This window comes from Ipomoea nil, unplaced genomic scaffold, assembly GCF_001879475.1.
Source record: "Ipomoea nil cultivar Tokyo-kokei standard unplaced genomic scaffold, Asagao_1.1 scaffold1576, whole genome shotgun sequence".
In the NCBI taxonomy this organism is placed as follows: Eukaryota; Viridiplantae; Streptophyta; class Magnoliopsida; order Solanales; family Convolvulaceae; genus Ipomoea; species Ipomoea nil.
Genome location: NW_017618004.1, coordinates 2,073,907 through 2,101,693, shown reverse-complemented (window position 1 = coordinate 2,101,693; position 27,787 = coordinate 2,073,907). Strand labels below are relative to the sequence as shown.

Here is a 27,787-nt window from a genome sequence, read left to right as displayed (position 1 = left end):
TTTCCGATTGGGTTAAAATGTGGGGAAAGTGTCAAATTGGTCTCCTAAATCGCATGGACAGTACAATTAAGTCCTTTAAGTAAAAAAAAAAAAAAAAGTTGTATTGAAATTCTCTAAACCGATAAAATAGTTAAATTAAGTCCTAGCTTACATTTTTATCAGGTTAAAGTCTTGTGGAGTTGACGCGTGTCTTTTTATTTATTTTTAAAACAATTTTTTATTATTAAAAATAAAACATATTATTTATAAAAATAAAAATATAAATTAAAAAAAAAACAGTTTAAAAATAAATAAAAAGACACGTGTCTAACAACAAATGGCTTTAACCGGATAAACAAGTTAACTTGGTTTAAAGGACTTAATTGAGCTTTTTTTTCCTTACGATTATCTTTCCCTGCCGCCATTTCCACTGCAGACAACGTTCGCCTTCATTGTCTTCTCTGCTTTTACCGTCTTCTCTTCCTTCTCCGCCTTCGCCACCGGTTACGCCTCCCCCCACCCCTCGTTACTCCATTATTATCGCACTGTTATTCCCCTTTGTTTTGTTTTACTAGTTTAATTTTATTTGCAATTTTTGTATTTTTCCTCTCGTTGTTTTGACGAGTTTCTTCCTCTCGTTTTTGGCGAGTTCTAATTCATAAAGCGTGAAACAATAAAACTGGTCATTGCTTATGTGAATCTCATCCTGGGTGACAAACACGACAAGGAAAAAGAGACTCCTCTGAACTATGACATGCAGTTCAGCCCGATGGAGATATTTTCAATGAAAATAGATACTCAGGTAGTGTGCAAGACTATTCAACCAGAGTCAGTCTTGAGTACGTTTGACTATATCATTAAAGAAGTTTTAAGTTCCTTCAAAAAATTCAGCTTCAAATTTGTGAAACAGTCTGCGAATCAAGTTTTCTCTAGCATTGCTAGGGAAGTTGTTTCTATGTCTGACTGTAAGGAATGTTTGACCATTTCATCGATTCTTATTGTAAACATTTCAGCCTATGATTAATGAATTAGCTTCTTTATTTAATATATATATATATATATATATATATATATATATATATATATATATATATATATATATATATATATATATATATATATATATATATATATATATATATATATAATCTTGTAAAGAATCATAGGTATTTCAACTTGTATGTAATTAAGTCCATAATTTTTTAAATTTGTGCAATTAGCTTAATTTGCAGGTAAGCATGAAATAATAGTAGGTCAAATTGATTTTTTTAAAAAAAAAATTATAAAAAAATAAATAAATAAATAAAAAATCTGTCCAGTTGACGGAGAAGCCATGGCCGGCTTCTATGTCAAACTGGATGGAGAAGCCATAGGTGGCATATCCGTCAAACTGGGCGGAGAAGCCATGGCTGGCATCTCCGTCCAGTTTGACAGAGAAGCCGACCCATTCTCCGTCAACTGAATGGAGAAGCCATTGCCGGCTTCTCTGTCAACTGGGCGAAGAAGTCATGGCTTGCTACTCCGTCCAGTTTGACTGAGAAGCCTGGCATTTTTTTTAAATTAAAAATATATATTTTTTTTAAATTTAAAAAAAAAAAATTTACCTGCGACTTAAATGTAATATGCTAATTAACTTAATTGCACAAAAGTGAAAAGATGAAGAGTTTAATTGAAACTTTTATTAGTTGAAGGGTCTATTTGACCCTTATCCAAAAAAAAAAAAAATTAAAATTAAGGTGTTATGTTCCTTCTTAAGGTGCGTGGTTTTTGTGTTTGTGCGTCAATTCTTTAGTTGAGAACTTAAGGTGTGTTTTTTGTTTAAACTTAATGTGTGCCATTCTAAACCTTACGGTGCATCTTTTCATAGCTTAAGGTGCGCCATTTTAACATTTAAGGTGAGTTGTTTAACACGGGTAGAAATTTTATTTCTGAAAATTTCCTACTGGAATGAAAATTGGAAAAATTTTCTATTCTTTTTCCAGGGGATAGGGAGTATACTGTAGCGCCAGTACATCTTTCCTACGAGATTCCGATGTTTGCTACATCGCTCTAGAGCTTTCTTGCACAATTGCACCTTTACATAACATCTCATAGTTTGTAGAACAGTCTAGAGGCATGTACATATCAACTAGAGGTTATAGATATGTTTAGAACATTCTAAAACCTTAGAATTCTCAAGTTTGTATAGAGATTTTGGGAGGATTCTAGAGAGTAAATCTTAACCGTAGGATTAAGTAGATCTCCACCATCCATTGAGGAGGTGGAATGGGTATAAATACCACTCAAGGGACCTCATTTGTAACCATCAAGAGTTCAAGCAATACAAGTTCCTTACATAGTTGTCAAGTGCATTTTTTAAGAGGGAGTGTTTTTCTTAAGAGGAAAAAGTAGTTAAGATTGCACGAGAAGTATGAATGATCTATCAAATTAAGCATGAAAAATGGTTCAACTACTCATTAGGAAGGGTAACCAAAATCCATATAGATATTCCAACCTTAATCTCAATTTAGCACACAATATATACTTTTGAAGCTAATAAAATTAGGCCAAGCAAGATTATACTGATCTAAGGGTACTTTCAAATAATAAACTAGTTAAACATGACAAAATAATAATTAACCTGTATTTTACACGAGCTGGGTTGGAGAATTTTTTATAATAATTAACTTGCATTTTCCCCCCTTAAAAGTTTCCGGTTATAATTCAGATCAAACACAATATTTAAATGTCAATTTATTAAAATTATGTATAAACATTTTGAATCTTGAACCGTAAATCAGCGGTTCCGGATCCGGTTTGTGATTTTGAACTGTCTTTATTTTAAAATTTTAGTTTTTGTTTTAAAATAGTCTAAATTCAACAATAAATGTATTTTATTTTTTCAGTTCGGAACATAAACCGTCCGTTCCGGTTCACGATTTTAATAAACTCTAAATATCGGGTTTCGATTCTAAATTGTAATTGAAATATTTCGGTTTGGGTGCTATAGTGTTTGTTTGGTTTGAACCAAATTATGGTCATAATTTGTTGGAGAAAAAAAATAAATGAAATATTTATTTTAAGGGTAAATATGTCCATTTAACATTTCAGGAGAAAAATAGCCACTTCAATAATTAAGGGAGGAAAATGGTATAGGTATATAACCCAGGGGAAAAAAGTGTCATTTTCCTTTAAAAATATTATTGTTTACAAAGACTTCAACCATTAACCTTTTACTTAACGTATTAGTATTGAAACCAACTATACTAAGAACACATGTTGAATATTTTAATATAATTATATATATTATATTATATATATACTAATAAGAGCTCAAGAGAGTTAGGCCTATAATGGGTAGAAAAAATGGCGGTCAAATTTTTTAATAAAATGGATGGCTCAGATTGATCAGATTTTAATTTTTCCTTAAGATTTACTAATTTATCCTTAATGAATATGATTTTCCGTTAACTTTTCCGTTAAATATTATATTTTCCGTTAATTTCTGTTAGTTCACCGTTAACTTACTCATTGATTTTAATAAGAAAGATCTTATGTTCGAACCTCATCCCAATAAAAGTTGACATAATTAGTACTCTATTTTACTCTTATTAAATTAATAATAATTCAGTAGCTTCAACAAAAAATAATACATGCATATATATGCATTTCTTTAATTTAGAATTATGTGTCTACAATGTCTTTATTCAAAAAAAAAAATATTCATTATCAATAAATTAAATAAGATAAATAATCTCATTAGTTATATTGTCCTTTATTTTTCTCCAATATAAAAATTCTTTACATTCAATTTCATCAATTGATTATATTCGCTACACTATCCCTACAATGTCTTTATTAAAAAAAAAATATTCATTATCAATAAATTAATTAAGAGAAATAATTTTATTAGTTATATTGTCTTTATATTTCTCCAATGTAAAAATTCTTTACATTCAAATTCATCAATTGATTATATTCACTACATTGTCTATTATCTTTTTTTGTGCACTATTTTTTAATTAAATATCAAAGTTATAATACAAAATAATGTTATATATTTATTTACCAAGTATTTTATTAATACCATGAAAAAATTAAAAAAAAATATATAATTAATAAAGCCAATCATATTAACTACTTGAGGGATTTGTTGACAAAGAGAGTATTCAAATCTCACAACAAAAAGTGAGAACTACCTCGCAATGTTCTTGTTTGACAATAAGCAATTAGCGATTAGCGTTAGCGGATTTGACCAGCGAATTATATCAACGATTGGTAAAAAGATACTCCGTATTAGAAAAAATTAGCTGTTTAGATTACCATGTAAAATGACCTAAGGGTATACACAATAATAATAATAATAATAATAATAATAATAATAATAATAATAATAATAATAATAATAATAATAATAATAATAATAATAATAATAATAATAATAATAATAATAATAATAATAATTGTTTAAAAAATATATATATAATTAAACCAATCATATTAACTACCTTGGGGATACTACATTGGGGAACATATACTACATTGTAATAGAGCCAGTAGCATTAAAAAAAAAAAAAACAAGAAAAAAAAAACACTACCTTGGCGATTTATTGACGAAAAGAGTATTTAAATCATTTACACAACAAATTGAAGTGGGAAACTACCTTGCAATGTCTTTGTTTGGCAATCCGCAGTTAGCTCTTCAATATTAGTATATATTTAATATTTTATGCCTTAATTTTTATTTGCTCTCCCTTATGTCCCGTATTTGGTTTCAACCATATACCTATACAATTATTTTATTGACAATTATAATCAATCTTGACTATATTATCTTGCATTTGTAAACTTAGAATTACCTATTTAAATACGCAAATTCAACATTCTAGTATCTATGCATGAACAATTCCAATATAATCTTGTATTTATATACTTTAGAGTACTTATTTAAAAAAATATTGGGCATTATCCTAATCGCGCAATGCGCGTAAAAAACTAGTAATTATATATACATCATTCACAAGCATTAAATATATAATTGATTTATATTACATTTATTACAAGTATTAATTAATAAAATTAATTGTATCTTTATATAAATATTAATATAAAGTTTATTTATTATATAAAGTAATAAATTATATATTTTATAAACTTTATTATAACTTAATAGTGTTATAATTACAAAATAAAAAATATTACATGTAAAATATATTAATATTAAATATAAATTAAATAAATTATAATTACATATTAAAAATTAAAATCTAATTTTATATGTATATATGTCATATGTGTTATTGTGTATATGTTATATGTGTACATACATATCTGTATATATATAAATATGTATATGTTATATATATATAAATATACATCTTTGTTCACAATGGTTAATATGGTTGATTGGAAATAGTCTTAAGCTATTAGTTATTAACTTAGAGGTCATGGCTTCAATTCCTAAGCAATACAACAATGGAGGGACTCAAGAAATATGTTCATGTGGGGGAAATTGCCATGGTCTAAGGGTAATTTTTGCAACAGTGTTTTTAGTAATTATGTTATTTTTTTTAAGTGTTAAATAGGTCATCAAACTTTTATAGTTTGTACAATTAGATTACCGACTAAAAAAATATTGCAATTAAACTATTTCAAATAAAAAATGTTTGCAATTGATATTATTTGTAGGATTCTTCTACGTAAAACAAGTTAAATTGTTGAATTGGTATATAATGTGGTAGTTTTAAAAAGAGGACACTGGGATGGACATATGTTGCATGTTAAAAAACAAATTAATTATAAAATAAAATTTTAAACTTCCATTTTTTTTTTTTTGTAATAAAAATAAAAATCAAAGCTTTATTGTCCAACGAATTATTAAAAAAACAAATTTAAAACTTTACAATTACCTCTATCGACGGAGGAGAGAGAGCTGCTAGGAGGCGGGCTGCCTCCTCCGTCCAAGTCGACGAAGGAGTAGGCAAAGTTGTCACCTCCATTGTCGATTTAGATGGTAGAGGCATCCTTCGTCTACGTAAACGGGAAAGGAGGCTACATTCTCTGTCTACATCAATCGTGAAGGAGGTTGCCTCCCCGTCAACATTAACAAAAGAGGAAACTTTGCATCTGCGGTTAATCTAGACGGATGAGGTTTAAAAAAAATGATAATAATAAAATTTATATTATATTATATTTATTAATAATTAAAAAAAAAGTTATTTTATTTTCATTGTGACATGTCAAATCAAAAGTTTACTAGAGAATTTGTTATTTGCCTACAAATAATGTCAATTGCACACATTTTTAATAGGAATAATGCTTAAATAAGTCACCGAACTACGTGTGAAAATGTAATTGAGTCATTCAACTCAAAAAAACTACAATTGTGTCCTTGACAGTGGACAAGCTAAAAATCATGCAATTAAATAAAAATTGACATGTTCCTATGATTATTGTTGATGATGTGGCGGTCCTTTATTTAAAAAATAAATAAAATTTATTTTAATAATTTTAAATAAAATAAATAAAATCACCCCTCATCATCTTTGTCTACTCCAACCTTTGGACTAAAAAATGTGGCGGGGAAGAGTGGTTTTATTTTTTTATTTAAAAATAATACAGTAGTAATTTTTTAATGGGGTGACTTCCACGTCAATAATCGAAGAAACAAGACCAATTGTAGTTTTTTTTTAGTTGGATGATCTAATTGTATTTTTATGTGTAGTTCAATGACCTATTTGAACATTGTTCTTTATTAATAATATAAGAATAAGCGTCAAATAAATCATTGAATTGCACACCAAAGTACAATTAGGTCATCAAACTCAAAAACAATACAATTGGATCCCTGAACCACATAATTTTTTGGTTACCTAATTGCATGATTTTATGTATAATTTCACAAATAAATATTACAATATCTATCATAAATAACCATTTTTTAAAATTCAAATTGATATTAAATTTTCTATAATATAAGTAAGTATCACAATTTCTTTATAAGTAACATTTCACATGTAAGTATTACAATATTTACATTAAAATTATACTTAATAAGTATCACAATTTCAGTTATAAATATTACAATATTCATCATTAATAAGAGTCGTTTTATCCTAAATAACATCACATATTCACATATAAATATTACAATATCTAGTATAAGTAACAATTTATTTATTTCAAATTAATATTAAATTTTCTGCAATAAATATTATGATTTTTATCATAAGTAACAAACAATTATCTTAGGTCTAACCTCTCTCACATATCTCACACAAGTGTGACTCATAATAATATGGGGTTAAACATGAAGTTGATTTAAGCTAGGGTAAAGATATTTAATGGAAGAGTGCAGTAGGCTGGAGTTGAAAAAGGGTCATCTCCAAACAAGGATGGAATTATTAACTACACAAAATTGGTTGCTACTACTTCACAGTAGTAATAGTTGTTGTTGTTCATTGTCTCGAACAAGTATACAATCCTACAGTTAGCCAATCCTTGTATCTAGCGGCGCCAGATACGACCCTGCTGCTTTTGCTCTTGCATTCGCCTGCACCATTACCAATTACATCCACTACGTTAAGTTCAGATGCTTCACAAACAATATAATTGGACGAAGACGATGCAAGAACAGATGGATTCATTTCAGGAAAGGAAAATACGACAGAGTAGTATGTATTGAGTTCCTTTCTTCACACAAGGAATTATGAAAATTCCAAACCGTCATATTTCCTTCAACGTATCTAAGATAAAAAATTTACTGAGGATTGAATGAGGAACAAAGCTAGCAAAGAGATTCAGCAGGCAGTCAAAACATGGAAAACAGGAATTTCACCTCTGATGCTCCTTAGACCGTTCAATGAACTCCTTGGCAACATCACGCCCTTCGTATGAAGATAAAACAGCTCGTATATCACCTGGCCTATGCTTGCCAACATCTGCATTCAAAGCATCATCCTGTAAACCCTACTCCTAGAGATTGAAGTATAAATATTTTTCTTTAAAGAAAAAAACAACAACAATAATAATAATATGACCCATAATAACTTGTATCTGATTCTAAAGTTAGAAGTCACAAAAGTAAGGCAATTACATTCAAGAAATGGAATAAGATCCAAAAGTGCTGTATCTTCAGATTCTCCTGTCCATGGTTTGATTTCCAAACAATTTTCTGGTTGAAGGCTGCTTTCAAGTGCATGACCACTGATATATATAACCTTTGAGGGATCTCTGTTCAGCATTGAAAGATCCTGGCAGCAGAAATCATTTATTAATTATATATAAAATGCAGTCAACTCGATGTCCAACAAAAGATAAAAGGAAACTAGGGACAGGGAATATGCATAATAATAAATAAAAACAACAACTCAACCTAGGTAATTTAGACCACAAGCAAAATAACACAACCTAGCTAGCTAGTCACATAATAATAGTAGATTCTTACATAAATGCTCATTTTAAATGAAGCCCATAATCAAGTGGTTTGAGTTTCCTGTTACATAACCAACAGATAAAGAAACTCAATCCAAATTCGAATCTCTTGGCATGAAAAGTAATATGTGCAATTGTGCATATATTGCATCAACACCATTAGTGGAATTTTTTCATACATATAATTCAGCTATACAGCTGAACAACATAATAGAGTTCTATATCCTTCCAATTATGGTTACAATGATAAAGAACCCAGATGGCATAAAAATCCAGAGAACTAGGGAAACAAATCAATATATAAACTAATGTCAGTTCAGCATAGAAGATTCACTCCACAGAAAAGCAACAGTAGTGCTAAGTCCATAAGTGTTAACAGAAAAATCTTTTAAAAAGTGCCATTTGTTTGTGAAAAGCTACTGCCATAGATGTAGTGAAGTAGGCCACCACAAGCTCCAAAATATTTATCTAGTGCTTATAATTTTAATAAATTCAATATGTGCCCCAATTAATTTTAATACAAAAAATTTATTCAAGTGCCCAATAAACTCTTGAACTTTCCGGAAAATGCAATTGGACCCTCAAACTGAGAAAACCCTTGTGCTCGAACTCAGGGGAAACAAAGAATTGCAGTTGGACCCTATTTACTTACCAGTAAACAACTGGTAGCCCTTATAAAATTGATAATGAGGCCGGTTTTTGTTGACATGGCATACATAATACATAATAATAGTAATAATAAAAAGGAATAAGTGTCAAATAAGTCCTTGAAGTAGTCAAAATAGTGCAATTGAGCCCCTTAATAAGTAAAAAAAAAAAAAAAAAAAAGCTCCATTCAGAGTTCAGACCCCACAAGTGAACAAAAAAGTTCAATTGACTCGTTTAGTAGGTTAACAACAGGTAAAAGCTGAATTTGCAGTAAATTAATGCTAAATATTTGGGGCGATAAGGAAAACAGGTGGACAAGGTTGTCTTCATCGACCTCTGTTTGGCAAAAAAAAATTTAATATTTTTTTTAAAAAATCCTAGTTAGGTAAACTAACACCAAATCAACGCCAACACTTTAAAAAATTACACAAGGAATCCAACCTAGCATTAATTTACCACCAAACTCAGCTTTTACTTTTTGTTAACCTGCTAAATGAGCTAATTGCACTTTTTTGCCTACTTAGGAGGTCTGAATGAAGCTCTTCTTTTTTTTTTTTACTTAAGGGGTTCAGTTGCACTATTATTACTACTTCGATGGCTTATTTGACACTAATCCCTAATAAATAATAATAATTTTTTTTGAACTTCTTGGCTGCCATGAAGATTTTGAAAAAGGTAGGATGATATAATTTAGTCAAGCTAGCATCCTATGTGTACAGCATAGAGGATGAATATATGTGTTGGCATCCTGTATGGCATGTAACCTGACATTTACATGCAACAAGGGAGTAAAAACTACAAAGGGGTCAATTGCATTTTTTTTCTCAAGTTTAGGCATCTATTTGAATCTTTTTCCAATTCAAGAGTCCAAATGCATTACCCATTTTCCAAAAATGTTCAAGGCTTTATTTGACCCTTAACCCTTTATTCAAAGTGTTCTAATTAAGGGAACTTTGAACTCTACAGATAAGACTACATATAAAATTGCATTTTCATTGTTCAATCTATCAATTCATTGTTGTTTCCTTTATCAATTTATTAATAGGTGTTGAATATAGAAAAGTAACCCAAGGGTTGTAATATTCTGCTCAGCCCAAACTCATATCTGGAGTATATAAATATATGATCTTCTGTACGTATTTTTACACAAATGCAATTAAACCTTTCTACTTTCACAATAGGTATAGAAATTTGAAAAAACATTTTAAGTAAATTAGCAAAAGAAAATAGAGGCCCAATTATAGGAAGCTAGTTGAGTCCCAAGCAAATAATCATCACATCTGAGATCTGACTAAGGCTTAAAATGAATGTTCACATATTACTATGTATGTTCAATTTGAACTAAACTATTTAGCATCATAATATTTATCAATTTTAAACTAAATGTTCATAGTGCACGACTAGATGTTCATCAAGTATGGACTGAATGTTGATTGAGGGCCCATAGATGTATGAGTAAGGGCTCATAGTATCCCAATTACAAACAACTGAAACAAGTGGTGCCCCAGCAAATCGCTGAGGTACTGTTGAAAGTGGGGGAAGAAGGTAGTTCTGTTATGCAATACAATCATGGGTTGATACGGACAAAGTGAAGGTTGAGAAATAAACATGATGAGGGAAAAAGATGCACCCATCTTAAAACAATTACATGTAACATAGGACATAAACTTACTCTATAATGCTTGCCATTGAGATATTTAGTTGCACCTCTTGATAGCCTATACCGGATACAGTTCTTTGGATCCAATCTTTCGACAACAGGATCAACATACTGCAAATGCCAAGTAAAATATTTGAGAAATAAAACCAGAGAAGATTGAATAAGTGCAAAATGAATAATAGTATGTACCATGCTCTGCTGATCAGAGTATACAACAATCTCAAAAAACTGAGCTAAATGTTCCAGGAAAGCATCAACTCCAGGTCTCTTGAAAGTCCTCCAGCCTCTGTCACGCTTTTCAGAAGGAGGGGAAAGTCAAATAAAAGCAACAAAACCCAACTTAGAAAAGCATTACTATCTGGGGAAGGGCCACGGGGCCGGGGGGGGGGGGGGGGGGGGGGGGGGCATAATAGTGTGTTAAAATTAAGTAACATTTACACACACACATAAACCAGCATCACAGGAACTGCAACTGACACAGTACTTATAAACACACAAATTCCAAGTAAGATTGAGGCAGGTTTTATGAATCAGAGATACCTTCCAATCAGAATATACCAGCGTCTCATTTAGATCAAGAACAAGGGTAATCACATGCTGCTCCATGGGGTGCAAATCTGGGAGTAGCTTATCAGATAATGGTTCAGTATAATCCTACAAATAAAACAGACACTTCAATTTAATCTGATAAAAGAAGCAGAAATGTAATCAAAATAACAAAAAATCATAATTCAAATACAGCTTAATACTCTGTACTATAAATGATCTATAGATACTCAACTCGAACTTGCTCTTCTGCCAACCGTCTCAGATCTAGGTACAGTTCAACTAACTTGGCAGGTACTGAAAAGGTAGAGAGATAATAACCATTCAATTAAAATAAAAAATAAAAATAATAAAATAAAGAGAAGAAGAAGAAGAAAGAAAGAAAGAAGATAATGAGAATATGCACCAGATCTTGAGCATTTCATAGGATGTACAACTCAAAATTTTGTACTGTTTCATTATACTAATAGTCCCAAAAAGGTTAATGGCATCAGAAACATCATCAAAGTTCAAGATAGAATAGTGATAAATAAGACTTTAGCCAAACTCTAGATGCTCTTCCTCACTTTAAAATTCTATATATGCGTATATATTTAAAGAGAAAAACAGTAAGACAATGGTATTACCAGTCATTGCAGAAGAATACACCCGAGCTTTAATTTTCTGCAATAAGCAGAAGAAACATGAAATTTTCAGACACCTATTTCTAACATTACTGGAACACCACTATATGAAACAATATGAATGATCCCAGGATATATAACACAGAAGGAAAAACTAGCCTCAAACTCCCTGCAATGAAATTATCATGGAAATCTGGACACTTGTCAACATTTCTGAGGTTTACTGGTACATATCTTAAAATGCCATCTTCAAACCAATGTATAATGTCAAGGCTTCAAGTCTTTAAATTTTCAATTCATTAATAACTATTTCAATAAAGCATTTGTAGTGTTAAGCTGTCCACTCTTTTTTCAACCTAACACCCCTACCCTTTTTTTTCCAAAATGAGAAGGTTTTTATAACTCAGGTATGATGGTTCTTAATGAAAAGGCAATCTAAGTTTATGCTAGTAACAATAAAACATTCAATCTATTTCCACAAGTTTCATTGAATATATGATAACTAAATTTCTCACAAGACTATGCACTACATCTTAAACACTCACATCAAAAGCAGGTGCGTCATCCCCAACAGTATAATTTGCAGCTGCCCGAAAATCCCTGGTCTTCTGATCAACTTCATCCAGAGAGTATGCTGCAGATGAAGATAGCTCAGCTATGATGAAGTTAATTACACAAAATTGCCAGAATATTAAGCAGTACTCAACACATAAGCACTAAACCTCAAATTTAAGTAGAATACCCAAATGTATCCATTGAGTATGATGTAGAGGTGGATACTCAGCCGTAACTCAGGTATTGTATCACGAAGGCATTCAAATTAAGTATTATATTGCCAGAAAAGCAGTCAAAACCATAGTGACAAAGCTCACAATTCAACTGAATTCCTTAAAAGGTTAATGGAATTTGTTAGAAATTAAATTAGTCTCTTGAATTTCTTTTTATAAACACCAATCCAAAATCAACTTCCTTACCAATCACTAAATTACTGCCACATTGCATGTTAAAGGATAGCTTCTCATTTCTACCACTAACCACAACCAGTGTAAATTTAACCCTTGAAATCATGATCTATAAATACTAAATAACTTTATCACTCGTCACTGTCTACTGCTTTATTGATGCTTGTATAGCATTCTGGCAATTGAGCGTTGGAGGTTCTTTCCAAACACGGCTAGCATCATAACCAACAGTATAGCAACGAAACAATATCCAGTCCATACAATGAAATAAAGGATAGGCGAAACCGCGAAATCAATAACAAAGTACGAACCGTAGGTAGCATAAGCAGCTGTGGCTACGCCGCCAGTGAAGGCGGCAATGAGGGAATACTTGAGGAAACTCCACGGTTTCTTCTCAGCTCCGGCGGGGGGAGGTTTGGGAGTAGAAGCGTCGGACGGCGGAGGCTGATCGCTGAGTATTGTTGAAGAGGAAATGATTGGCTCTTTGGGAGGATCGGCGGTGGCGTTTGAGGAGAAGCGGCGGTTGTTCCTCGGAAACACGGAGAAGAGACGCGGTTGGCGTCGAAGTATTGCGGACATTTTGTATTGGAGTAAGAGCGAGCCAAAGCGTGGAAGTGTTGCAGAGACGATAGAGTCGACGGAAGGAGAGAAGGGTTGTGTGGCGACTACAAGCTAGGGGGGCAGGGGCAAGGGGGCAGCTTACAAATGAAGACTGATGGTGACCAATTGCTACTGTGCACCAGAAAATGAAAAGAACTTAAACAAAGGAAAAAATGATACTTTTTTGTCCTGAATTATAAGTTTGTAACATTTTTTTTCTTTAAAAGTGATAAAAAAATTTCATTTTTATGTTAAATATACATTTTTACTCTTAAATTAATTATTTTATTTATTTTTTCTAACAAATTATTATTTATATGTATGGATGACCACAATTCATTTGACCCGAACGAGACATTGTAGCAACCAAACCAAACCAATATGAATAGTTATGGTTACTATTCAAAACCGAAAAAAATAACATAAAATAAAATAATTGTTGAATTAAACTATTTTAAAAATATGAAATAAAATTTGCAAAAATAAATAAATAATGAATCGACGGTTCAAACCGAAACTAGAACCTTCCTATTTATCATTTCCTAGAACCGAATCACAGTCATATCTACTAATATATTGAATTAGAATAAGGGGGCGTTTGGTTCACGGAATCTTGGATTACCTAGGCAATCTGAGTCTGGTAATGTTATATTACATTGTTTGGTTCAAGTTATGAGATTACCAGGTAATGTTATATTACCTGAAAGCTGATGTGGCGGTAATGTTTCAAGGTAATGTGATTACCCCATTTTTTTTAGGTAATCTTAGATTACCTTGAATTATTCCAACTTTGCCCTTGTTAACTAATAATAATAATAATAATAATAATAATAATAATAATAATAGTAATATAATGAAATTAATACGGAGTATATGTTTATATAATCAAATATACATATGTGTATATTTATATATTTAGTTTTTTTTAATATTTAAATTTTGATATACATTCATAGATATAAATAAATAAATAAATACACACACATAATATATATATATATATATATATATATATATATATATATATATATATATATATATATAAGCATTTTGTACGCACGATGCGCGAAAGTTCATGCCCAATATTAAAACATTGATAAATACAAATAATTAAATTATAATTTGAATTATATATACACAAATAAGAATTAATTTCACTTTTGGTCCCACGACTTTTGAGTTGTTATCATTTTTGGTGCACAACTTTAAATTTTTTTAATTTTGGTGCCTAACTTTGTTATTTTTATCAGTTTTGGTCCTTCCAGCCAAATTGACGATAAAATATTTCCGAATTTTATATTTTAGGGGCAAAATCGTCATCCCATGAAAAGATCTTCAATATTTAAACAAAAGAAAAATCATATTAAGAGGAAAAAAAAGAGTTTGCCAATGGTTGAAACTATAAATCCCATAGATCTGTCTGATTTCTGCTCGTCTTTCCCATTATTCTCATCATCAAACACCTATAGATATAATTTTACAGTGATTTTATTTAGATATTGAAGATGTTTCCTTGAGATGACGATTTTACCCCTAACAATATAAAATACAGCAACATTTCACTGTCAATTTGGCCAAAAGGACCAAAACTGATAAAAATAACAAAGGTAGGCACCAAAATTAAAAATTTTTAAAGTTGTGCACTAAAAGTGATAGAACATCAAAAGTCGTGGGACCAAAAGTGAAATTAATTCCACAAATAATATATGTATTTTATACACACATATATGATTTACCATTCATAGAAATTTAATTAAAATATAATCAACCATTAAATTAATTATATAATGATTTTAATAAAATTATAATTAAAGAATAGGAAGAAGATATGATAGATAAAAGTGCATGATAATAATGATGGAGTCATCAATGTTGAATTAAAAAGTAACGGTGTTATAACGGTGTAAGGGTAGTTTCGTCTAACAAGAATATAGTAGGGACAAATTTGTCTAATAACATTGAAGTGTACAACATTTAAAGTAATATGTATACCTTTATTAGCATATAAAAAGATGGACATAAATCAAGGATATAACATTCATTGAGACTTATTATGTTTTTAGATATATATATATATATATATATATATATATATATATATATATATATATATATATATATATATATATATATATATATATATATATATATATATTATTGAGGCCATTATTGTAAATTGATTCATATAACATAAAATATAATCCTGAACCAAACAAGGTAATATTATATTACACCATCCAAATCAAACACACAAGGTAATCTTACATTCTCAAAATCTCACATTACCTTCCAGGAGGTAATCCTATTACCTGGGGTAATCCAAGATTCCGTGAACCAAACGCCCCCTAAATGTGAACCGGAACCGAACAGATTTATCAATTACAAATGGATCACTTTCGCACTTATTTTGATTCCACCACATATAAGTAGATATGATCACGGTTCGATTTCGGTGCGCATCTACCAATCCCATGTCAAACCCCCTACATTAAGAGCGTCGGCAGTGCGATGAGGTGCGCACCACCCCTATCGCCACATCACGTCAAGCGAAGGCGGTAGGTACCAACGCCACCCCCCCCCCACCTGCACCTGACCCCACAATAGACCATTGTGTGGCAGCGACATGACGGGGCCACGCGGCCAGGGCGCACCCGATGCGCTAGGAATACACCGGCCGTAGGGGGCCAGTGCTTCCTCCGGCAGTCAATTGGCCACCCACCCACTAGTGGTACCCCACAACCTCCACTTACCTTCTTCCCGGGCTAGCACACTCCATCTAATCTCATGCCCAAGCTATTTATATGGCCCTACGTGGCAGGGGTTGAGTCAACCCCTGTTAGCAACACCACATCACGGGAAGTTCGATATGTGTCGATGACCACACCCTCCATACCTCCTGCTATATACGCCCATGCTTTCATGTCATGATCTCATCACTTCTGCACTAGCCCAAACTACCATCCCCTGACCAGTGGGGGTGCCATCACTGCGCCAAGGGGTGCTCCACTCCTACCGGCCATGCCATGGTCAGAGGAGGTCGACAGGCCCTTGCGCCTATCAAACGCTCCCACCCCCCACGACTACGACACCTTCTAGGAGTTCTAGGGGCGCAAGGCCATGTCATAGGGCGCACCACCTGCGCTAACCCCGCCACGACCGAGAGAAGCCAACGGGCCCTAGCAACTGTCGAGGGCCGACTAACCATGGGCAATCCCGACCCCATGGCAATGGCAGTTTGCCTTCATTGTTTTGCTGGTCCAATCAACGAAACTCTTGCCCTGGACCACCCTACCTTCCACCTTGCTAGCCTATCATGAATTTTTCATTTTTAGGCCACCATTCTCCTCTGCTATCGGCAATTTATATCATAGACCAGGATCAAGGGTTTGATCTTTAGCGTGGGTATGGACCAACCTTAAATTTCAATGCCCACCCCATAAAGGTGCCTACAGAGCTACAATTCAGCGAATGGATTAACCACCCGACTACACCCAAAAAAAAATCCATTTGTACAAACTTACAAATTGCGACAGTTAAATGTCCAATTTAACAGTTGCTTCCAAACAATTATCCTCTCAAGAGTCTTTAAAAAAAAACAAAAACAAATATAATTAGGCAAACTAAAGGGATATAACGTGACAGAAAAAGTTTCAGATGTAGCCTCCTCCTTGGATCTTAGATGGTAAATACTCGTCTGACAAAAATGAAAGTGAACAGGCAGATAACGCTTCAAGCTCAAATTTGACTCCTTTCTCTAGCAGCAGCTCCAATTCAATCCTTTCAAAAACAAACAGAATCCAACAAATTTAGTATTCTTTTGAGCACAACAATTCATAATTTGTTTCTTCCATGTGAAATATCAGTAAAAAAAATTCAACCTCCATCTAGGCACTTCTCTTTGCATGTAGCATCTTAGTAACATTGCCTCAACTCTCCTCTTATCTAACAAGGTTCATTTACTTGTTAGAATAATAAGAAAATGCCAAATGGAATTATTAATATACTAGAAAGGATTCCACCTTCTTCTGTCAAGGGTAGAAGACATTGCTGTGGAATACAGTAGTTATCACAATCTAGAGGAAATGCTCCAAGCCACTTTATCTCGGGGACACACAGAAATTTTACATCATAGGCCATTTGCTTCAAGAAACAAGTCAAATGAATTGTGTCATAAATGAGAGGCATAAACAGGATAAATATAGCACCTTGCAAAACATCAAGGTTGTATAAATCCTTAAAACAATCTCACGATTCTCACCATAGAGCCAAATTTGTATGTGGCCAAGATGTCAAAGCCATATGGATCACAATCTACCAAGCAATATGCAGGCAGGCGCAGCTTCTCAGTGAGGAGCCGCAGGAATCTGTCAAGAAGATAAGATGACAAGAATCCAGATGATGCTGAGGATGCCAATCTGGAAATAGCATGACACAGTGAAACAGGATTTCTACCTCCTTGTGGGAACATCAGGATAGCCTCTTCCCTGTTAAAAAGATGTTAACAGATCCTAATATGAAGAATTAGAGAAAAGTGCTAACGTGAGGTGCTTACTGAGATGACAATGCAACGATTTCTTTTGCAGAATTGATCATTTGCTAGTCGTTGGAATACTGCACATGAACAGATAAAACATTGTCATGGTTAGACGCTGCAGGTCATAAGGAATCATTACCCTGCTAAAGAATATACCTGATTCCTTTTCCACAACTAAAATGTACTGGGCAACACTAATAATATCTTTGTAAATAATTAAGGAAATATAAACCCACAGCTGCACAAGTTGAGAATGACATAATATAGACAGATATTATCACTTGTTTCCTGAATTGTGCCCTTACCATCCAGGAGAAACCAATAGAACAAGTAAATAGTCTCATCATTCTCCTAACCTTCTCATTTGCTTAAATTTGTGCTTCCACACAACGCACCAAGTAAATGCTCCATTCATTCTTATTTCTCATAATAATAAATTTCAGCCATCTACAGCATGACATGCCATTCTCAAAAGGATACTGTCAACTTCTTCTACATGCACAGGAATGGGGTGTGCCTGCAGGAATGTCAACCTCTTAAGGTCATGTTATAATCTAAGTATCATCCTAATTTGAAATGATTATTTGCAGTTAGGCTTACTGTGTTTGGACTGTTAATACAGTCAAATTTTCTCCCAGCCTCTACAAATTGCAGCCATCCCATCACCAATCTAGATCGAACATATAAAAACCAGGGAACATAAGAACAAATGCACTGGAATGTAAATCTAAGTCAATGAATTGAGATTCTGAACTAAGTTAATGCATTTAAACAGTTGCATGCTACCATGACATTACTTTTGGGGTTAACAGAAATGTAGCAATCATGGTGCTTGGATGTGATTCTATCTTAAGGGTTGCTATGAAAATGTCTCCTCAAATATAACCAGTAAAGTAACATGAATTATCCAAGCCCAATCAAATAATTAAGTTATAATTGGGACTCTTTGATAAGACATGTAGATGCAAAAACAATCTTCGAAGTATCAAATTCATTGTCCCAGGAACAGGAATGAATAAATGATCTTACATTCATGAAGATAATTCCTGTTTTCTGTATTAAAACACTTGTAAATCACATTAAAGTACTAATATTAAAGTCAAATTAGTACTAAAATAAGTAATATTATCATCAATGGGCATTCTTGCCATTCTACATCAGTACACACCCATTCCCAACTGAGACCTGCCAAAGACAGCAAAGAAAAATTACCAAAAGGATCCATAATAAGACTTAAATATTGTAGTACAATCATGTGTGCATATCTTTATCAACATGCTGATCACAGGTTCATACTGCATGCAAGCAAGTGCTTTCTAGATATAGATGGATATAGGAAGCTTTTGGAGTGCATACCACATTCAGGTTATGTCGACTGCATTGCAAAAGTATGCAAATATCATTAATTGCTCGGTCAACAGTTGCTTGTTCTGCATCAAAAAATGGAATGCCATGGATATAAAGGTATAAGAAGGCAATGTAAAAGTGAAATTTAGACTGTAAAGAGAACTACATGAAGATTCAACTAATTGCAACTAAATGCATATCAGTATTTCTGCAAAATCTAATTGATTGTTGACATGCAAGACATATGCATTCATTTGCACTGATTTTGCTATCTGATTCTTGAACATATATATGAGTTCTTATTTGAACACTATGGCTCAAGTGGCGATAAATGCTAAAGGCCGGAAAATCAATTAATCTGTATATACCTTTAAAAATAGAAGGGTGCATGTAGTATATGTCTCTTTTTGAACCATGACGATTTTCTTGCAGAAGTTGCTGAACAATCAGTAGCACCCTTAACAAAACATCTGGAAACAATGAAACATGCAACACCCGATCACCAACTTCACAACGGGTACATTCACATAAAGGGTTATATGCAAGAATTAGATGATCTTAGGACCAAACAACCAGCACCAGATCAGTTTCATCCAATATCCATCAAAAAAAGGCAAAGGAAAATGCAGTTCTATAAAAACTAACTCAAATCAAAGATGATTCTTCCTCAGAAATCATTTTCTTCTATATAATTTTCACACTTTTTGCAACCCCTTTGGCACACCCCATGTCAAAGAGGGTAGATTGACTATTTCTGAATGCATGCATGACTCACCTAACCTACGTGCATGGCTTTCCCTCTTCAGTGTAACGACTTCCTTCCCATTTGACAAACCAGAGCTGCAATAGCTGCATATAAGGAATGCAAATCGTACTCACTGATCACAAAATTCAATACAATTATTAAGACAACAAAATGAAAGAAAATTTCATATCAATGGCATTATACCAACTGAACCACACACAACAACTATCCATGATAACTGTTAAGTTTAGCCACTAGCATGAATAACAATATATCATAATTTCACTACTTGTTTAAAATTTAAACAAATAAAGCTTCTCTCCTTGACTCCTTTAACTTTTATTTATTTGGGAGAGGGACTTTTACCATACAAACGTGAACAATTAATCATCCATCCAGAAGCTAAATCACAGTAAACACAAATTTCGATAATTCTATTAAGAACAAAATGTTGAAAGTTAGTTAAAAATAATCTAACCAATTTCCTGAACCGTCTATGCAGTAATTCCTGAACCGATCAATGTAAATGATCGGCGAGCGATTGTTCGCGAGATCTTCAACAATCGATCGAGTAAGCTCTACAAGAGTACGACGAAATTACATCGAAGAAAAGTCTTCGTCATTGTAAATAGATAGAAAATATGCGGTGAACTTCAAACAGAAATTGAAACTTCTGTATTTTTTAAAAAATCGAAAGTACCTTTCAATCTTCCCAACACTTTGCAGTGCATAGAACCAGATTGCTTTCCCTCCATTTTCCCTGAGCGTGCTCAGAGTATGGCGTTTTATATGTTATAGCAGTGAGTTTTGCAGTTGTGCGTGTGCCATTGATGTTTTCCCTGAGTCGAGATTTGCTCATTCTGGTAATTTTTGAGCAAATTGTATCAAGATTTGATTGATGAAAAAATTTAGATTATTTTTTTAAAAAGAAAAATAGAAAATTTCAATCATTTAGATATAATAATAATTGAATCATCAAGTGAGCCCGAATAATTAATTCTCAAAACTCAACTTTATTCAAAAAAAAATAATTAAAATTCTAGCTTGAGTGGATTTTATTTATTTATTTACATTCAATTCATAAAGGTTTTAAATTAAAAATGTGACATACATTTATTTTTCTATTTTAAAATATTAAAATGCGATAAAAATTTATGACATTTATGTATCAAATATGATAAAAGTAAAATTTTAATGATTACATATGAAAATAAGGTTATAGTAATGAAACCAAATATGAAAATAATTTGGACATTTGCTGTCATATATGTTCATTAGCTAGGATAATAGATGTGAAGTATTTCGGGTGACAAATAACTTAGGAAATATTATTTTTTGAAATTTAGAAAATGATTTTTGTAAAATGTTTTTTTGAAAATGAGTTTTTTTTTTTTTTTGAAAAATGTTTTCTACGCCGTCATTACGCATCAAGGCAATCTAATCCGATCATCTGCCTCGCCCCTTTGAGGCAGTCATGGAGGTGGATGGCGCGCCTCCAAAAGTGGTGGAGGAGGCCTCCAGAAGTCACGGTCCAGTCTTCGTCGCGAGAATTCTTTTCGGCGTTTGAGTGCTTGCATGCACGATCTGAGGCATTAAATCTATTTTCTTCAGATACCTACAAAATATTGTATTATTTCTCCATAATATACTTTTCTCCGTAATACATATTTCTCCAAAATATAAAATTTTCCATAATATATATTTTTTCCAAAATACACAATTCTCTAAAATTCAAAATTTCTCAAAAATCATAATTTCACCAACTTTCACAATTAATCCACTAATTTCATAATATTCCACATATAATAAATTCAAACATAATAAATTTCTCACTTCAATTATTTTAAAATCCACGTGAATCCATTATTCACACATAATAGAATAAATTTTGGGTCTTAAAATTTATTCTATACACAAACTTGTAAGGATAATTATTACTTACAATTAATGAAATTTTGGTAAATATTAATCTTACAAAAATTAAGAAAGATGTTAAAACCAACATTATTTTTCTGTCAAACTCCGCCTTTTAACCTCTTCGGACTCCAACATTTGTGTTTTCCCTTGTTTCTGTTTTTTTCTCCACTCGGTGCGTTTTCTCTCTCTGTTTCAAAATTCCTACGAAAATGCTGAAATTCCATCTGGCTGAAGGTTATCTGTGGAGAAGACTTGCTGAATCTATGAAGTTCATAGATTCATCAAAGTTCACCTGTTCCTCAGCAGGTGTGTCTATGATTGCACGGGACAGTTCTGAACTGTGCAACGTGGATATGTTCTTAGGATCCCAGGGATTTAGGGATTACAGTTGTGATGCAGTGGTGATCCTGTGCCTTCACGTCAAAACAATGGCGAGAAGGTTTAAATGTCTTGGCAAAGGGGACTCCTTAGCCGTTGAGTGCACTGATGGCACATGCCTGGACTTATTTAGCGCTATAAACCCCAGTGAGTTCTACTAAGTTTTAGCTTTATCATTTGTTTTGATTTCTATTCAGTTTTAGCTTTATCATTTGTTTTGTTTTTTGTTTTTTTTTTAATTATTTTAAGTTGGGGATCAAATCTGGTTCAAGATGAAGTTTGTGTTGTTGTTGTTTTTTTTTTTTTAATTATATTTTTAGCTAAGAACCTCACTTACTTCCTGATTTGTTGTTGTTGTTGTTAATTATATATATATATATATATATATATATATATATATATATATATATATATATATATATATATATATATATATATATATCTATATATAGAGTTAATACTCAAAATGGTCCCTCAACTATGCCATAATTACCAATTTGGTCCTCAACTATCATTCTTACCCAATTAAGTCCTCAACTATGTAACTTTTACTCAATTAAGTCCTCAACTATACAATTCTTACCCAATTTAGTCCTCAACTATACAATTCTTACCCAATTTAGTCCTCAACTATACAATTCTTACCCAATTTAGTACTCTGTATTAATTTGACTGTTTGTTGACTGTCAAAAGTCGGGATAAAATTATAATTTTACAAGATTTCTCCTTCCTCTCCATTTAGCAGCGCCAAACCATGCAGCAATACACTCTGATCAGATTTTGATCGTCAAAAAATCGTTGGAAATCAAATTCATGGGCTATCCGATGCATAACCACTACTTCGATACTGACAGGTTTAGAACCCAACCGGAGCTTATTGCTACATGGTTTGGCGCTGCTAAATGAGGAGGAAGGAGAAAATTTGTAAAATTACAATTTTATTTTCACTTTTGACAGTCAACAAACAGTCAAATTGACAAAGGACTAAATTGAGTAAAAATTGTATAGTTGAGGACTTAATTGGGTAAGAATGATAATCGAGGACCAAATTGATAATTACGACATAGTCGAGGGACTATCCCTGTTCCACCAGTCAACTATCATGCAATTGTCAAAATGCCTACTGCTGAATTTTTCAAAATTTGCAAATACTTCTTAGTCATTGCAAATGAAGGTATTCACTTAACATTTAATTTGATTTCATGGTGATTAGTTTGTTTTATGATTATAAAATGCTGCATGATCTTAGCCCTCTTGGTAGTTACATTCTGACATTATCTTTCCCTCTATTTTCCTTTTGTATATAAGCTGTTGCGGGGCCCTGCACTTGTCCCCTTCGCCAAGCGTGGGGCAGCCTGAACACGCTCATCGGACGCTTACGCGCCGCCTTCGAGGAGAACGGCGGCTTGCCGGAGAGAAACCCCTTCGCCGACAGCGCCATCCGCCTCTACCTCCGTGAAGTCAGAGATGCTCAGTCTAAGGCCCGAGGAATCCCCTACAAAAAGAAGAAAAATAATACTAATAATAATAATGCCCTCCCGAAGCCTAATAATGACGAAACGCCCATCTTCCAGATTCAATCCTCTATTCCTCTTGATCTCTCCCTCAACCTTTAATTTCAGGGCGAAAATGGTAAAACTCTTCCTCTCATCTCCTCCCTTCAAAAAAAATAAATATAAATATTAAAAAATATATGTATAGACGGCGGTTCTTTCTTTGAACCTCCGTCTATACATATTTTAGTGGAACAAGTTCGGGCTGTAGTTGAAGAACCAGCGGCCGCCGGTCCCACTTCCCCTCTGCAATTACAATCATGTCCTCGATTTCCCCCGGCGCCTCGACCAGTTCGGGAAGACTAATGTTCAGTTCAGGGCCGGTTTTTAGATTTTTGTGGCCCTGTTCGGATAAATAAATAAGGCTCTACCAAAATTAAAATCTATAAAACTAATACCGTTAGGTGGGGTCATCCAAATGATCATACGACTCTGATACCGCTCTGATACCACTTTGTATCAGAGCTTAATCAATTTTATTTCTTTTGCCAAAGATTTCACAACCTAAGCTGCTAAAGTATCATGAGACCACCATTGATGAAAACACTGATGCACTCCCTGTTCCAGCAGTAAACTATCATGCAATTGTCAAAATGCCTACTGCTGAATTTTTCAAAATTTGCAAATACTTCTTAGTCATTGCAAATGAAGGTATTCACTTAACATTTAATTTGATTTCATGGTGATTAGTTTGTTTTATGAGTATAAAATGCCGCATGATCTTAGCCCTCTTGGTAGTTACATTCTGACATTATCTTTCCCTCTCTTTCCCTTTTGTATATAAGCAGTTGCGGGGCCCTGCACTTGTCCCCTTCGCCAAGAGTGGGGCAGCCTGAACACGCTCATTGGACGCTTACGCGCCGCCTTCGAGGAGAACGGCGGCTTGCCGGAGAGAAACCCCTTCGTCGACAGCGCCATCCGCCTCTACCTCCGTGAAGTCAGAGATCCCCAGTCTAAGGCCCGAGGTATCCCCTACAAAAAGAAGAAAAATAATACTAATAATAATAATGCCCTCCCGAAGCCTAGTAATGACGAAACGCCCAACTTCCAGATGCAATCCTCTATTCCTCTTGATCTATCCCTCCACCTTTAATTTCAGGGCGAAAATGGTAAAACTCTTCCTCTCATCTCCTCCATTCAAAAAAAAATAAATATAAATATTAAAAAATATATGTATAGACGGCGGTTCTTTCATTGAACCTCCGTCTATACATATTTTAGTGTAACAAGTTCGGGCTGTACTTCAAGAACCAGCGGCCGCCGGTCCCACTTCCCCTATGCAATTACAATCATGTCCTCGATTTCCTCCGGCGCCTCGACCAGTTCGGGAAGACTAATGTTCACTTCAGGGCCGGTTTTTAGATTTTTGTGGCCCTGTTTGGATAAATAAACAAGGCTCTACCAAAATTAAAATCTATAAAACTAATACCGTTAGGTGGGGTCATCCGAATGATCATACGACTCTGATACCGCTCTGATATCACTTTGTATCAGAGCTTAATCAATTTTATTTCTTTTGCCAAAGATTTCACAACCTAAGCTGCTAAAGTATCATGAGACCACCATTGATGAAAACACTGATGCACTCCCTGTTCCAGCAGTCAACTATCATGCAATTGTCAAAATGCCTACTGCTGAATTTTTCAAAATTTGCAAATACTTCTTAGTCATTGCAAATGAAGGTATTCACTTAACATTTAATTTGATTTCATGGTGATTCGTTTGTTTTATGAGTATAAAATGCTGCATGATCTTAACCCTCTTGGTAGTTACATTCTGACATTATCTTTCCCTCTATTTTCCTTTTGTATATAAGCTGTTGCGGGGCCCTGCACTTGTCCCCTTCGCCAAGCGTGGGGCAGCCTGAACACGCTCATTGGACGCTTACGCAATCAAGTAGTGTAACCAGTCACGCTCAATCAAGTACATGTTCAAGTATGTTAACAAGGGTCATGATCGGGTAACAACCGAATTTTACAAAACAAGCAATGATGACGAGAATGGGAAAGCAATAGATGATATTAATATGTACTATGACTGTAGGTACATATCCCCATGTGAAGCGATTTGGCGTCTGTTTGGTTTTGATATACAGCTTAGGGCGCCTTCAGTGGAAAGGTTAAGCTTTCACCTTCCTAATCAACAGAGTGTGATATTTGCAGATGATGATGCTGTTGAAAACATTGTTAATAGACCTATTATAGCACATAGCATGTTTTTGTAATGGTTTGAGGCAAATAAAACATACCCCAATGCAAGAGAACTTACTTATGTTGAGATGCCAACACGATTTGTTTGGAAGAAAGACCTTAGAAAATGGCAGCCACGGAAAAAAGGGTTCTCAATCGGACGTATATTCTATGTCCCGGCAGCTACTGGAGAAATTTTCTATTTGAGGTGTTTGCTGAATAAAATCCGTGGCCCTAAAATTTATGAAGATATTAGGACTGTAAATGGGGTCCAATATGACTCATTCCGAGATGTGTGTTATGCAAGGGGTTTAGTTGATGATGATAACAAATATGTTGATGCAATAGATGAAGCCAGTAATTGGGCATCAGCAGATCAAATGAGGAGATTGCTTGTGACATTGCTAATGAGCAGTTGCATGGGTAAACCGGAAATAGTTTGGCATGTTGTGTGACAACATTTATCAGACGATGCACAATTCAACGTCCGTAGACAACTGCAGAATAGAGGTAATCATACATTTTTCAATTTATTTTATTAATACTGATAACACAATATTAAGTCAAGTTTAACGTAGGTGTGCTATAACACCAAATTTTTATATATACTTATGCAGATTTTGTGTTGACCGATTCGCACAAGATGAACTTTGCCTTAGTAGAGATTGAGAAGCTATTATCTACTCATGGTAAGAGTTTGAAGGACTATCCTGAAATGCCAACGACAAATTTTGGGGCCTTAAACGTTATTGCAAATAGGTTTATTCAAGAAGAATTAGCATACGATTGTGGCGAACAGGAGAAAGAGAATCAGGAATTGGTAAGGCAATTAACAGAAGAACAAAATGTCATATACAATGAAGTGTTAACTGATATTGATCGCCAAGATGGGGGGGTTATTCTTCGTTTATGGTTATGGAGGGACCGGTAAGACTTTCTTGTGGCGAGCACTTTCTTCCGCATTAAGGTCTAAGAGTGAAATAGTGTTAAATATTGCCTCTAGCGGCATAGCTTCGCTTTTATTACCTGGTGGGAGGACTGCACATTCTCGGTTTGCTATACCAATAGCTGTTAATGAAGATTCCACATGCAACATACGTCACGGCAGTCAACTGGCAGAGCTACTTGTGCAAACCAAGTTGATAATATGGGATGAAGCCCCAATGATGCACAAATTCTGTTTTGAAGCCCTAGACCGAACTATGCGGGATCTGTTGCGCTTCATAAATCCAATGAGTTATGATATGACATTTGGTGGTAAAACAATTGTTTTTGGTGGCGATTTCAGGCAAATTTTACCAGTCATTCCAAAGGGTGCCAGACAGGATATAGTTCGAGCGAGCATTAGCTCATCATATCTCTGGAAATCCTGTAAAGTTTTAAGGCTTACTAAGAATCTACGATTGAGAAGTGTTCAATCAGAAAACGAGGGTAAGGAGATTGAGGAATTTGCAAAATGGATAGCTAATATAGGTGACAGAATAATTGGTAGTCAACGTGATGGTGAGTCCGAGATTACTGTTCCAGAACATTTGTTGTTGAAGTGCGAGGATGACCCTATTGCTACAATTGTTGATAGCACATTCCCTAATTTTAGACTGGGAATTGGCGATTTGTCATATCTTAATGATAGTGCAATTTTAGCTCCAACATTGGATGTGGTAGATGCCGTTAACCAATACATGAATGATCAT

At 33.6% G+C, this 27,787-nt stretch overlaps 2 protein-coding genes across 2 annotated transcripts; both read right to left on the bottom strand.

Moving 5' to 3' along the window:
* Positions 1-7,230: 7,230 nt before the first annotated feature.
* On the bottom strand, positions 7,231-13,562 carry LOC109190513 (mitochondrial import inner membrane translocase subunit TIM50). The gene is made up of 10 exons (XM_019341007.1): positions 13,142-13,562; positions 12,414-12,502; positions 11,872-11,908; positions 11,481-11,542; positions 11,240-11,353; positions 10,889-10,993; positions 10,712-10,810; positions 8,054-8,210; positions 7,796-7,898; positions 7,231-7,510 (listed from the first exon to the last, which is right to left on the bottom strand). Exons 1-10 carry the CDS (start codon positions 13,407-13,409, stop codon positions 7,465-7,467), a joined length of 1,080 nt encoding a protein of 359 aa, XP_019196552.1. The 5' UTR covers positions 13,410-13,562; the 3' UTR covers positions 7,231-7,464.
* A 3,328-nt stretch (positions 13,563-16,890) lies between these two features.
* Positions 16,891-21,024, bottom strand: LOC109190512 (meiotic recombination protein SPO11-1). Its single transcript, XM_019341006.1, has 15 exons — positions 20,757-21,024; positions 20,535-20,634; positions 20,087-20,160; positions 19,680-19,781; positions 19,321-19,394; positions 19,133-19,149; positions 18,565-18,634; positions 18,445-18,481; positions 18,121-18,168; positions 17,983-18,041; positions 17,883-17,914; positions 17,689-17,794; positions 17,450-17,570; positions 17,309-17,372; positions 16,891-17,207 (listed from the first exon to the last, which is right to left on the bottom strand). Exons 1-15 carry the CDS (start codon positions 20,809-20,811, stop codon positions 17,081-17,083), a joined length of 1,086 nt encoding a protein of 361 aa, XP_019196551.1. The 5' UTR covers positions 20,812-21,024; the 3' UTR covers positions 16,891-17,080.
* Positions 21,025-27,787: the final 6,763 nt, after the last annotated feature.

Coding starts and splice junctions, on each gene's coding strand:
- LOC109190512 (XM_019341006.1), bottom strand. CDS start 20,811: ATGGAGGGAAAGCAATCTGGTTCTATGCACTGCAAAGTGTTGGGAAGA. Junction 20,161..20,534: donor ATAGACGGTTCAGGAAATTG/GTTAGATTATTT, acceptor CCTTATATGCAG/CTATTGCAGCTCTGGTTTGT. Junction 17,795..17,882: donor CCTGATGTTCCCACAAGGAG/GTAGAAATCCTG, acceptor TCTTCTTGACAG/ATTCCTGCGGCTCCTCACTG.
- LOC109190513 (XM_019341007.1), bottom strand. CDS start 13,409: ATGTCCGCAATACTTCGACGCCAACCGCGTCTCTTCTCCGTGTTTCCG. Junction 12,503..13,141: donor AGCTGCTTATGCTACCTACG/GTTCGTACTTTG, acceptor CTTCATCTGCAG/CATACTCTCTGGATGAAGTT. Junction 11,543..11,871: donor GTATTCTTCTGCAATGACTG/GTAATACCATTG, acceptor CTACCTTTTCAG/TACCTGCCAAGTTAGTTGAA.